The sequence below is a fragment of the Macrobrachium rosenbergii genome, chromosome 8 (genome assembly GCF_040412425.1).
Source record: "Macrobrachium rosenbergii isolate ZJJX-2024 chromosome 8, ASM4041242v1, whole genome shotgun sequence".
Lineage (NCBI taxonomy): Eukaryota > Metazoa > Arthropoda > Malacostraca > Decapoda > Palaemonidae > Macrobrachium > Macrobrachium rosenbergii.
The window spans coordinates 31,137,346-31,152,117 of record NC_089748.1 but is presented as its reverse complement, the minus strand read 5'-3'; the positions used below and the strand labels follow the sequence as shown (position 1 = coordinate 31,152,117).

Below are 14,772 nucleotides of genomic sequence, written 5' to 3'. Positions count from 1 at the left end.
AAGTAGTAGATATAAGTAACAAATGCAATTAGCAAATGTCAGTGGCAGAGGAAAGTAGCAAGTGAAAGTAAGAAATGATAGCAGTAGATGAAAGTAACAAATTATTAGGAAATGATAATAGTAGAAGAAAGTAGCAAATGGAAGCATATACAAGTAGCAAATGAAAGTAGCAAATAAAACTAACTGATGAAAGTAGTAGCTGAAAGCAGCAAGTGAAATGAGTAAATCAAAGTAGCAAATGAAATTAACAGATAAAAGTAGTAAACGAAAGTAGTAAATGAAAGTAACAAGTGAAAGTAGAAAATGAAAGTAGTAGCAAAAAAAGTAGCAAATTACAGTACCAAATGAAATAAAAGATACAAACAGAAATGAAAGTAACAAGTGAAAGTAGCAAACGAAATTTGCAAATTAAAGTAGCAAATGAAATAGAAGATAAGGGTAGCAAATGAAACTAGTAAATAAAAGTAGTGGACGAAAGTAACAGCTGAGAGTATCAAGTGAAATGCATAAATAAAAGTAATAGATAAAAGTAGCGTGTGGAAGTAGCAAATGAAAGTAGCGTGTGAAAGTAGCAAATGAAAGTGGTGGACGAAAGTAGCAAATGAAAGTAGTGGACGAAAGTAGCAAATGAAAGTAAAATATAAAAGTAGAAAATGAAGGGTAGATGAAAGTAACAGATGAAAGTAGCAAACGGAACTACCAAATAAAAGTAGCGAAGGAAAGTAACAGATGAAAGTAGCAGAAGAAATCAGCAAATGAAAGTATTCAAAGAAAGCGAGCAATGGTTCCAGACCTCTCTCACAACAGCGTATCCCCTTTTCCCTTCAAACAGCCTCCTAATCTAACACCTCCTTTCCTTTCCTCTTTGCAACAGGCCGTCCGTCCCCCACGTTAGTGTGGCTGCGCAACGGCGTCATCGTAGGGGACTCCTACACCGTGGACCACAGGGGCCAAGTCAGGAATCTGCTCCACCTGGACAACCTCTCCAGGAAATTGCTGGACACCTCCTACACCTGTCGAGCCAGCAACAGCAACATCACGCAGGCGCTGGATGCAACTGTCGCCATCAACTTGACGCGTGAGTTAATGGTTTCATTTTGACTATGTTTTTTTTTTTTTTGAGGGGGTGGCGGGCGGGGGCGAGAGGGTTTAGCGTAGGCCTAATCGGCTACCTGTTAATGATGTAGTAAGAGTCCGGAGGTGGATGGTGTTTGTTTAGGGTGCGCGTGTGTGTTTATGTTTGAGTGTGTGAATATATATATATATATATATATATATATATATATATATATATATATATATATATATATATATATATATATATATATATATATATATATAGATAGATAGATAGATAGATAGATAGATGTGTGTGAGTATGTTTTATATTATATATATATAATTTATATTATATTATATATATATATATATATATATATATATATATATATATATATATATATATATATATATATATATATATATATATATGTGTGTGTGTGTGTGTGTGTGTGTGTGTGTGTGTGTGTGTGCGCGCACGTGTGTGTGTGTGTAACATAAATCCTAAGTTTTGCGAATCACACAAATGGATTGCACCATGCAAAATAATCTGAGCCTTTCCGGAAAGCAATTTCATCAGCGTAAGTATCAATAACGATTATTGCCTCGTATTCATTTATAAGCCAACGCCGGTAAACCTCACATCAAAAGAGTAAAAATGCATATAAATACGTCGTTCTATAAAGAGGTAAACGCGTGTTGCATCAACGAACTTCAGCAAACTTCAAAAAACACGTTTAATTTCATTCACTACGCAACACCAGATCTACTGTGGATTGGAATATCAAAAAATTTAGGCCGAAAGTCAAGCGCTGAAAGGGAAATTGAGAGTAGAAAGGTTTGAAAGGTGTAACAGAAGGAGAGACTGAGAACGCAAAGGTTTGAAAGGTGTAACAGGAGGAGAAAGTGAGAGTAGAAAGGTTTGAAAGGTGTAACAGAGGGAGAGACTGGAAATAAAAGTTTTGAAAGGTGTAACAGGAGAAGATAATGAGAGTAGATAGGTTTGAAAGGTGTAACATGAGGGGAAAGTTTGATTGGAAAGGTTTGAAAGGTGTTAAAGGAGAAGAAAGTGAGAGTAGAAAAGTTTGAAAGGTGTAACAGAAGGAGAGACTGAGAATAGAAAGGTTTGAAAGGTGTAAAAGGAGAAAATTGACAGAAGAAAGGTCTGAAAGGTGTAACAGAAGAAGAGACTGAGAATAGAAAGGTTTGAAAGGTGTAAAGAAGATAGTGAGAGTAGAAAGGTTTGAAAGGTATAACAGCGAGAGAAAGTGAGAGTAGAAAGGTTTGAAAGGTATAACAGGAAAGTGTGAGTAGAAAGGTTTGAAAGGTGTAACAGGAGGAGAAAGTGAGAGTAGAAAGGTTTGAAAGGTATAGCAGGAAGAGAAAGTGAGAGTATAAAGGTTTGAAAGGTGTAATAGGAGAAAAGTGAGAGCAGAATGTTTTGAAAGGTGCAACAGGAGAAGAAAGTGAGAGCAGAAAGGTTTAATAGTGAGAGTAGAAAGGGTTGAAAGGTGTAATAGGAGAAAAGTGAGAGCAGAAAGATTTGAAAGGTGCAAAAGGAGAAGAAAGTGAGAGTAGAAAGGTTTGAAAGGTATAACAGGAAGAGAAAGTGAGATTAGAAAGGTTTGAAAGGTATAAGGAGGAGGAGAAACCTTTTGTAATTGCACTATGAAACAATTGTCAGGAGTGGCTTGAGAAAAGTAAAGATGGAAAAAAGAGAATCTGAACGGAGGTACAGTCAAAGGAATGAAAGGGGTTGCAGCTAGGGGCCGAAGGGACGCCGCAAGGAACCTTCATAAGTAATGCCTACAGTCCATACGGAGCAAAATCCACTGCATTTAAAAATGCAAAAGCAAAAATTTTTTTTTTAATTTTTTTGTGAATCTGCTTTCGGAGGACTGACTTATCCTGAACTCAAGAAGTCATGAAGACTTTGGATGAGTTAGTTTTCTCGTCTTCACTTCTCTGGAACTTCGTCACTGCAGCTGGACTTCACAGGACTTATCTCTGTTTTACATAACTTCCGCTTCGGGAACAAACAGAAAGCAGCAGAGGACGTGTGAGAAACTCATCTTGAGAACTCCCGGGATGAAAAATCCTTATTTTTCTTATTTTGTCGAATGGTTGAATACGTCTCTCTCTCTCTCTCTCTCTCTCTCTCTCTCTCTCTCTCTTCAAAGCTTCCTCGACCAATAACTGGGTATGGGTAGATTAACACACAGTAGCTGCGTGTTCATAGTTCGGAATGTTGGGTTTACGTACGATTTTGCTACTTCAAATCCACTTTTGTAGTCAAATAAATATATATATATATATATATATATATATATATATATATATATATATATATATATATATATATATATATATATATCTGTGTGTGTGTGTGTATATATGTGTATAATAAATATAATATATGTATTGTGCATTTAGAAGATAAAGTCAACAGAATAGTAGACAAGCTATATAAATCTGGTTATATACATACATACATACATATATATATTATATATATATATATATATATATATATATATATATATATATATATATATATATATATATATATATATATATATATATATATAAAAATTACATTAGATGCACGTGACTTCAGTATATAAGCGAATACCAGTGGAATATGACAGACAGAAGTTCAGTACCAAGAGCTTTCACGTGTCGTTTACCCTTGCATCGTCGTGGCACAAGTGAGACACTGTTGAAAAGAAGGTTACAAGGTAAACAAAAAGAACAAGGATACCAGATGGTCAATTGTCAAAGGGTAATAAACAAAAAGTTAATCCAGGATAATCCGGGATCACGCGGTCACAAACTAAAACCATAAACCCGTGTCTCATTTGTGCCCCGACGGTGCGTTAATAAACATACACGTGACAGCGCTTGGTACTGAACTTTTGCTTGTCATTTTCCTGCGGTGTTCGCTTACATACGTATTATATGTATATATATATATATATATATATATATATATATATATATATATATATATATATATATATATATATATATATATAATATATATATATATATATATATATATATATATATATATATATATATATATATATATATATATATATATATATATATATTATATAAATATGTACAATATATGTATGTAATATATACAATATATATAATATATATATATATATATATATATATATATATATATATATATATATATATATATATATATATATATATATATATATACATACAAAAACCTTCCCACGCGTGTTCGTGTACATGACGCACAGCCAAATTAACTTCATCCCCGTGTTCTAGCCAGCCACGCAACACTCAATTTACAACACAAAGCTAAGACGAGCACGAAAGTTGTTCTTAGCAAAACAGAGACTGCAACTCAAACAAGCTGATAAACTACGTCCAAAGTTTTTCTCGACTACGCCATTAAGGAGGGAGACTTCAGTTCTCGTATTCATATTTAATTAAAAGATAAAGTTTTTCTTTGGGTTCAGGGCTGAGAAATTCGCACTTTGATGACGTGAATAAAGATTTTCAGTGAAGGGGTTTTAGTTCTTTATAAATGAAGAAGTGCAATAATGAAGTACTTCTTTGAGTTTAGCATGTGTATATGTTCACAATATAATAAATAATATATATATATATATATATATATATATATATATATATATATATATATATATATATATATATATATATATATATATATATATATATATATATATATATATATATATATATATATATATATATATATATGTATCACAAATATATACACAGATTTCGTTTAATACCCAATTCACTAGAAAAAAATAAAAATGAAACTACACCAGGGTTATAACTCATAGCTAAGGGGAATTATAAGTGATAAGTGCTTCGTCACCAGTGGGATTCGAACTGCCGCGCGGTTGGGACACAAGGACGATACAGTAATTGTGACTGTGACCACACTCTGGTATATGTAGAGGAATAAATGTCATACATCGGCGAAAGATGTGTCTGGACTTTTAAAATGATCATCACTAGGAAGTTTGAAGATAATACAATCTGTGTCAATGATTGAAATGTAAATAAAGATACGGTTCTGTTTCTTTATTTTTATATCAGGGTCTGTTTAACCAGTCTAACAGTTTGCCTGGTACTGTTCAGATTAAATTCATGTCTTAGACTGGTACTGTTCAGTGGAAATTCATGTCTTAGACTGGTACTGTTCAGTTTAAATTCATGTATTAGACTGGTACTGTTCAGTGGAAATTCATGTCTTAGACTGGTATTGTTCAGTTTAAATCCATGTCTTAGACTGGTACTGTTCAGTTTAAATCCATGTCTTAGACTGGTACTGTTCAGTTTAAATTTATGTCTTAGACTGGTACTGTTCAGTTTATATTCAAGTCTTAGACTGGTACTGTTCAGTTAAAATTCAAGTCTTAGACTGTTACTGTTCAGTTTAGATTCAAGTCTTAGACTGGTACTGTTCAGTATGAAATTCATGTCTTAGACTGGTACTGTTCAGTTTAAATCCATGGCTTAGACTGGTATTGTTCAGTTTAAATTCATGTCTTAGACTGGTACTGTTCAGTTTATATTAAAGTCTTAGACTGGTACTGTTCAGTTTAAATTCATGTCTTAGACTGGTACTGTTCAGTTTAAATTCAAGTCTTAGACTGGTACTGTTCAGTTTAAATTCATGTCTTAGACTGGTACTGTTCAGTTTATATTCAAGTCTCAGACTGGTACTGTTCAGTTAAAATTCAAGTCTTAGACTGTTACTGTTCAGTTTAGATTCAAGTCTTAGGCTGGAACTGTTCATTATAAATTCATATCTTAGACTGGTACTGTTCAGTTTAAATTCAAGTCTTAGACTGGTACTGTTCAATTTAAATTCATGTCTTAGACTGGTACTGTTCAGTTTATATTCAAGTCTTAGACTGGTCCTGTTCAGTTAAAATTCATGTTTTAGACTGGTACTTTTCAGTTTACATTCAAGTCTTAGACTAGTACTGTTCAGTTGAAATTTATGTCTTAGACTGGTAACGTTCTTTTTAAATTCACATCTTAGACTGGCACTGTTCAGTTGAAATTCATGTCTTAGACTGGTACTGTTCAGTTTAAATTCATGTCTTAAACCGGTACTGTTCAGTTGAAATTCGTGTCTTAGACTGGCACCGTTCTGTTTAAATTCATGTCTTAGACTGGTACTGTTCAGTTGAAATTCATGTATTAGACTGGCACTGTCCAGTATAAATTCATGTTTTAGACTGGTACTGTTCAGTTTATATTCATGTCCCAGGAGAGAGAGAGAGAGAGAGAGAGAGACATGTATACACAGATGTGGAGAAATTGTTCAGAATTTCACAGCAAAATATAAATATGTATTGTACAATAGTATCATGCTCGAGAGAGAGAGAGAGAGAGAGAGAGAGAGAGAGAGAGAGAGAGAGAGAGAGAGAGAGAGAGAGAGAGAGAGAGAGATCTAAACGCTGCAGATGTCTGAACCCCTTGTTTTTGGAATGGCTAAAGATTCCTCTTGAAATATATATATATATATATATATATATATATATATATATATATATATATATATATATATATATATATATATATATATATATATATATATATATATATATATATATATATATATATATATATATATATATATATATATATATATATATTAAAAGACACAAACTGTCTTGTTTCTTTCTGTTGGAAATTAGGTTACCGCTTTCATTCATTTACCTTTGACTTGTTGATTTTCTTTTGGGTGGCAAATGCAATACTGACCACACTTAGTAATAGTAGCTGATTAAAGCACTTATCTAGAAATGTTAAAAAATACATCTATGTTGATTCAACGAAGTACAATTAGGCTAGCAACGCAATGCATCAATTGCTATATCAAATACCACCGTGTTTTAACACGCCATCAAATCACAACGATTTGCATCGAAGACTTTGTTAGTTTCGACGACACAATTTACTCTCAAAAGAAGAGGAATGGAATAGATAAAATCTAGGCCAAAGGCCGAGGAAGAGCTGTGACCTATGATGATGAGGTTATTCAGCGCTGAAAGGGAAACTGAGAGGGATAAAAAGGTTTGAAAGCTGTAACAGGAGAAACTGAGGTAAAAAAAAGTTTGAAAGGTTGTAATAGGAGGAGAAACTGAAAGTAAAAAGGTTTGAAAGGTTTAACAGGAGAAACTGAGGTAAAAAAGTTTGAAAGATTGTATCAGGAGGAGAAACAAAGTAAAAAGGTTTGAAAGGTTTAACAGGAGAAACTGAGGTAGAAAAGTTTGAAAGGTTTAACAAGAGAAACTGAGGTAAAAAAATCTGAAAGGTGTAACAGGAGAAACTGAGGTAAAAAAGTTTGAAAGATTAACAGGAGAAACTGAGGTAGAAAAGTTTGAAAGGTGTAACAGGAGAAACTGAGGTAAAAAAGTTTGAAAGGTGTAACAGGAGAAACTGAGGTAAAACAGTTTGAAAGATTAACAGGAGAAACTGAGGTAGAAAAGTTTGAAAGGTGTAACAGGAGAAACTGAGGTAAAAAAGTTTGAAAGGTGTAACAGGAGAAACTGAGGTAAAAAAGTTTGAAAGATTAACAGGAGAAACTGAGGTAGAAAAGTTTGAAAGGTGTAACAGGAGAAACTGAGGTAAAAAAAGTTTGAAAGATTAACAGGAGAAACTGAGGTAGAAAAGTTTGAAAGGTGTAACAGGAGAAACTGAGGTAAAAAAGTTTGAAAGGTGTAACAGGAGAAACTGAGGTAAAAAAAGTTTGAAAGATTAACAGGAGAAACTGAGGTAGAAAAGTTTGAAAGGTGTAACAGGAGAAACTGAGGTAGAAAAGTTTGAAAGGTGTAACAGGAGAAACTGAGGTAAAAAAGTTTGAAAGGTGTAACAGGAGAAACTGAGGTAAAAAGTTTGAAAGATTAACAGGAGAAACTGAGGTAAACAGTTTGAAAGGTGTAACAGGAGAAACTGAGGTAGAAAAGTTTGAAAGGTGTAACAGGAGAAACTGAGGTAAAAAAGTTTGAAAGGTGTAACAGGAGAAACTGAGGTAAAAAAGTTTGAAAGGTGTAACAGGAGAAACTGAGGTAAAACAGTTTGAAAGATTAACAGGAGAAACTGAGGTAGAAAAGTTTGAAAGGTGTAACAGGAAAAACTGAAAAAAAAAAGTTTGAAAGGTGTAACAGGAGAAACTGAGGTAAAAAGTTTGAAAGATTAACAGGAGAAACTGAGGTAGAAAAGTTTGAAAGGTGTAACAGGAGAAACTGAGGTAAAAAGTTTGAAAGATTAACAGGAGAAACTGAGGTAGAAAAGTTTGAAAGGTGTAACAGGAGAAACTGAGGTAGAAAAGTTTGAAAGGTGTAACAGGAGAAACTGAGGTAAAAAAGTTTGAAAGATTAACAGGAGAAACTGAGGTAGAAAAGTTTGAAAGGTGTAACAGGAGAAACTGAGGTAAAAAAAAGTTTGAAAGATTAACAGGAGAAACTGAGGTAGAAAAGTTTGAAAGGTGTAACAGGAGAAACTGAGGTAGAAAAGTTTGAAAGGTGTAACAAGAGAAACTGAAGTAAAAAAGTTTGAAAGGTGTAACAGGAGAAACTGAGGTAAAGTTTGAAAGGTTAACAGGAGAAACTGAGGTAAAAAAAGTTTGAAAGGTGTAACAGGAGGAGAAACTGAGGGTAAAAAGGTTTGAAAGGTGTAACAGGAGAAATACAGTAAAAAGGTTTGAAAGTTGTAACAGAAGGAAAAAACTGAGAGGAAAGGTTTGATAGGTGTAACAGGAGGAAAAAACTGAGGGGAAAGGTTTGACAGGTGTAACAGGAGGAAAAACAGAGGAAAGGTTTGAAAGGTGTAACAGGAGGTCAAACCTTTTGCAGTTGCTCTATAAAACAATTGTTAGGAGAAGGTTGAGGAAAGTAAAGGAAAGAGAATATGAACGGAGGAAGCACAGTCAAAGGAATGAAAGGGACTGAAGCAAATAGGGTCCGAAAGGACGCCGCAGCAAATAACCTCATTCAATAATGCCTACAGTATACCGCGTAAGGTGCACTAACGGCACTAGCCCCTACCGAGCGTGTTGCATCGTTTCACTTGCAATGTCTGTATCTAAAACTAGTGAACGCAAGACGCGCAAATTTTGCCAACTGAAATTGCAGAAGGTCATCTTGCGCCACACATTTCTGCACAGTAATCTGAGGTCGACTTATTCAATATGTTTTTAAAATTTCATGTACTTACCTTTACCTGAAAGTTCCCCAAAACATATCAGTAATTACTAGGGAACCACTCAACCTATACAACTAAAATTTCCGGCGGTTTTCAGAACTCAGCTTCATTTAATGGCAAGTATTCCTAGTAAGTCTTGTTCATTTGGCTCATTTTCATATTTTTCCCGTTACGCTCATAGCTTTTTCCAAACAAATAATTATTCCACAATGTATTTTTTGTTATTTTTTCTTATATAAGTTCAAGGCTTCGACCACTGTTTCTTGGAAAAAGGAATATACCCAGAAAATTATCGTCAGGCTTCGTTATTCAATAAAACAATCCTATTGCAATAATGTCTTTATATCACTAATTGTCTGCTGTCAATGTCTTTAAGAAATACATCACCCAAATCTATATAAATCTATATAAATATATCACCCCTAACAACCTCTCTCTCTCTCTCTCTCTCTCTCTCTCTCTCTCTCTCTCTCTCTCTCTCTTTTAAAGAAAGGCCGCGGAAACATAAAAACCTTCGTTGGTACATGGAGGTGAGGTCAACTAGAAACAAGGTTATATCATGCCCTTTAAAGCTAAAGGGGCATATATACAGGGAGCTACAAGGAGTTAAAACAGCCGCAGTATCTGTACGATTGGATCCCCACGAGAGTGTATTTACATGTCAAACACCTACATACATATACATACATATATATGTATATATGCATATATATACATATATATATAGTATAAATATATATATATATATATATATACATATATGTATGTATGTATATATATATATATATATATATATATATATATATATATATATATATATATATATATATATATATATATATATATATATATATATATATATATATATATATATATATATCTACCCCAAATATATCAAAAAGTCCTACAAAGAAGGCATCATATATATACCCCATACAAAAATGGGAATAAAAAGCATTAAAAGAAAAAAAAAAAAAATATATATATATATATATATATATATATATATATATATATATATATATATATATATATATATATATATATATATATATATATATATCAGGTGACAGGAGGCAGGAGGTTCGGTTGATAAACGATCCAGGTCTTGGGAAAAGTCGTTTTGTTAACATGGCATTTATTCTGAAGGCGAAGTTTCACACCGTTTGATGCATTTTCGAGACTGAAAGCTGGTACAATAATAAATAATTGTATGATTTTGTCATAAACAAGATAAAAATGTATATACAATTTTTTTTCTAAATATATAAAAACAACATAATGACACCATGAAAACACAGGACACCTCCCCATATTGGTGGGACGAAAAACGGAGGTCAATATCAGCAAGAAGGAAATACGTAAAACATTTGTCAATTAACAACCGTGATGATGAAAACTTGTTGTTAAGTGTCGGAACAAACAGTTTGATCATAATGGAATGAAGGATAGTTAATTCCTCCTCACTCTACTTTTCCCAACTTTAAAATCGTTGACGTCTGTACGAGTTTTGCATATCTGTACAAAGTTAAGTATACCTTAGTTTTACCAGACCACTGAGCTGATTAACAGCTCTCCTAGGGCTGGCCCGAAGGATCAGACTTACTTTACGTGGCTAAGAACCAATTGGTTACTTAGCAACGGGACCTACAGCTTATTGTGGAATCCGAACCACATTATAGCGAGAAATGAATTTCCATCACCAGAAAAAAATTCCTCTAATTCTTCATTAGTACAGACAGGTGGAAGGGATGGCGATGGGAAACCCACCTAGGCCCCACCTTCGCCAATATCTTCAAGAACTCCCTGGAAGAGCCCATAATGGATGACTGCCCCTTTAGTTTTCACCATCTATGTTACAGTTCCTCGTTGGACGAGTCGGTAGAGTTCTCGGTAGCACTCTGCTAGGCCCGAGTTCGGGTCTCCGGCCGGCCAATGAAGAATTAGATGAATTTATTTCTGGTGATAGAAATTCATTTCTCGCAATAATGTGGTTCGGATCCACAGTAAGCTGTAGGTCCCGTTGCTTGGTAACCAATTGGTTCTAGCCACGTAAAATAAGTCTAATCCTTCGGGCCAGCCCTAGGAGAGCTGTTAATCAGCTCAGTGGTCTGGTTAAACTAAGGTATACTCAACTTGCTTATGAACGGTACATTGACGATACGTTTGTCCTCTTCAGATATAATCGTCACGCTGATACTTTTTTAGAATACATAAAACCCAGCATCCCAATATCAAATTCACTCTTGAAAAGGATTCCCACAACTCTCTTCCTTTCTTGGACATCTGAATCACGCGGGATGAATTGTACTTCCACACTGGCATTTTCAGAAAAAACACTTTTCCGGTCTGGGTACCAACTTTCGCAGTTCCTGTTTCTTTAATTTCAAGATGAATTCTGCATCTACTCTTCTAACCCAGGGCATTCACGCTTACTTCAAGTTGGACTGCCTTCCATGATGAAATCATGCTCATGATCAATTATTTAAAAAAACAACTGCTTTCCACTCGCTATATTTGATAGACCTCTTAACAGGCCGCTTAATCTTAAGATGAATGACCTACCTGTAATCCATACCGCTCCCAAACTACGTCTGTATGCAAAATTCTCCTTCTTCCATGGAAATAAATTTAGGAGAAAATGTATGAGTTTGTTTAATGAGGAATTACCAGCTTTAAGTTTAAAGCTAATTCCGAAGAACTCAAGAACCATCGGATCCTTATTCCAGTCTAAGGATAGAGCGAGTCTCCAGCTTGCATCCAACATAATTTATATAAATACCTGTCCCGGATGTAGTCTGGACACAGATGCCCTAGGAGACTACTGAAGGTTCGAATCTGCTCTCATCAGGGTGTGAGCTACAGAACTGGGAGCAAACTGAGGGTTCGAATCTGCTCCCATCAGGGGGTGAGCTACAAAACTGGGAGCAAACTGAGGGTTCGAATCTGCTCTCATCAGGGTGTGAGCTACAGAAATGGGAGTGAACTGGGAGCAAACTGAGAGTTCGAATCTGCTCTCATCAGGGTGTGAGCTACAAAACTGGGAGCAAACTGAGGGTTCGAATCTGCTCTCACCAGGGGGTGAGCTACAAAACTGGGAGCAAACTGAGGGTTCGAATCTGCTCTCATCAGGGTGTGAGCTACAGAACTGGGAGCGAACTGGGAGCAAACTGAGGGTTCGAATCTGCTCTCATCAGGGGGTGAGCAAACAAAACTGGGAGCAAACTGAGGGTTCGAATCTGCTCTCACCAGGGGGTGAGCTACAAAACTGGGAGCAAACTGAGGGTTCGAATCTGCTCTCATCAGGGTGTGAGCTACAGAACTGGGAGCGAACTGGGAGCAAACTGAGGGTTCTGAATCTGCTCTCATCAGGGGTGAGCAAACAAAACTGGGAGCAAACTGAGGGTCTCAATCTGCTCTCATCAGGGGGTGAGCTACAAAACTGGGAGCAAACTGAGGGTTCGAATCCGCTCTCATCTGGGTGTGAGAGCACAGAACTGGGAGCAAACTGTCCAGTCCTGACCAATCTAATATAAAAACCCATGTAAAGATATGCAAAACTCATATAGACGTCAATGATTTTAAGGTTTCAGGACAAGTACAGAGTGAGGAGAAATTAACCGTCTTTGAGTCCATAACGATCAAACTGTTTGTTCAGAGACTTAACAACCAATCTTCGTCAGCACGGTATTCATTGCCTAATGTTTGTGCATTTCCTTCTCGCTTTTATTGACCTCTTTTTAAGTCTGAACTTTTACCACCAATATGGGGAGGTGTCTTGTGTTTTCATGGTGTCATTATGTTCTTTTTATATATTTAGGAAAAAATTGTATATACATTTTATCTTGTTTATAACAAAATTTATACATTTATTTATTATTGTACCAGCTTTCAGCCTTGAAAATCATCATGCGATGAGAAATGTCGGCTTCAGAATAAACAATGTTAACAAAACGCCTTCCATGAAAACTTAGATCGTACACACACACACACAAATATATATATATATATATATATATATATATATATATATATATATATATATATATATATATATATATATATATATATATATATATAAACATATGTATAAACACATATATATACATATATATACATATAATACAGTATATATACACAAACTTTCAAATTTCCTTTCGTTTTATTCTAGGAAATTGTTGAAGCTGACTGCGAATGAAAGAAATAGACCGAAGCTCTTGAGGTAAATTTTGAAGAGGTCAAAGTTCAAACAGAATGTTAACTCTGACCATAACTTTTTTATTATATGTGACAGACTTCAGTTGGTATTCCTCCTCCACGACTGACGTCAAATTTGCAGAGTGAGGTCAAGGTCATGGTCATGCTGATACTGAAAAGGTGATTAATTTTATATATATATATATATATATATATATATATATATATATATATATTTATATATTATATTTATATATATATATATATATATATATATATATATATATATATATATATATATATATATACATACATATATATATATATATATATATATATATATATATATATATAAATATAAATATATACATATGTATATATATTATTATATATATATATATATATATATATATATATATATATATATATATATATATATATATATATATATATATATATATATATATATATATATATATATGTATACACACACACAATTGATGTGTATGTATTTGTATACACGCCTGCTGCCTGCCTGCTTTGCATGCAAGCACACCTGAACGATACTATTGACACAGGCTATAAAACACACCTAACCAGTTATTTAAAAAGGAAAAAACCAATAAGAATAATTCAATATAATTCGACCGAGCACCATCCAACCCTAACAAGGAATTTGAGGTCGAGTTTGGCTTTCTAGGAATTTGTGAGAGAGAAGGAGAGAAGAGGGGGAGGAAGGGGTTGGGGAAGCGAGTGAGGGAGGGGGTGGGGGGTAAGGGGTGTTTTAGCATTACAGCCCAGTAAATTCGCTCAATGGGCTTCTTTTATTTTATTTGTGAACCTCTGTGTTCAGAGCGTAATTTATGCCGAATTCGCCCCAAAAGAATCTTTTGAAATTATTTCGTAATGACCCCGGTTACTCAAGATTTAATTAATCTCTCTCTGAATGGAGCTTGGCCTGCAGTGCCGAGGCCATAAGTGTTCTTTCTGTGTGTGTGTGTGTGTGTGTGTGTGTGTGTGTTAGTTAAACGTTAATTGCAGACATGAGAGAGAGAGAGAGAGAGAGAGAGAGAGAGAGAGAGAGAGAGAGAGAGAGAGAGAGAGAGAGAGAGAGAGAGAGAGAGAGAATTATTCATCATCAAGCAAACCATCCTTTTTACAGAAAACTGCTACATTTTTTCAGGTGAACTGCTGGCAAACGTGTGTGTGTGTGTGAGAGAGAGAGAGAGAGAGAGAGAGAGAGAGAGAGAGAGAGAGAGAGAGAGAGAGAGAGAATTT

At 34.6% G+C, this 14,772-nt stretch overlaps 1 protein-coding gene across 1 annotated transcript in view; it reads left to right on the top strand.

Moving 5' to 3' along the window:
- LOC136840648 (nephrin-like) overlaps positions 1 to 14,772 on the top strand; it is a 482,146-nt gene that overhangs the window by 368,635 nt on the left and 98,739 nt on the right. Inside the window, exon 6 of the mRNA XM_067107345.1 lies at positions 875 to 1,078. Coding sequence (XP_066963446.1) covers positions 875 to 1,078 — 204 coding nt within the window. The remainder of the gene's footprint in view (positions 1 to 874; positions 1,079 to 14,772) is intronic.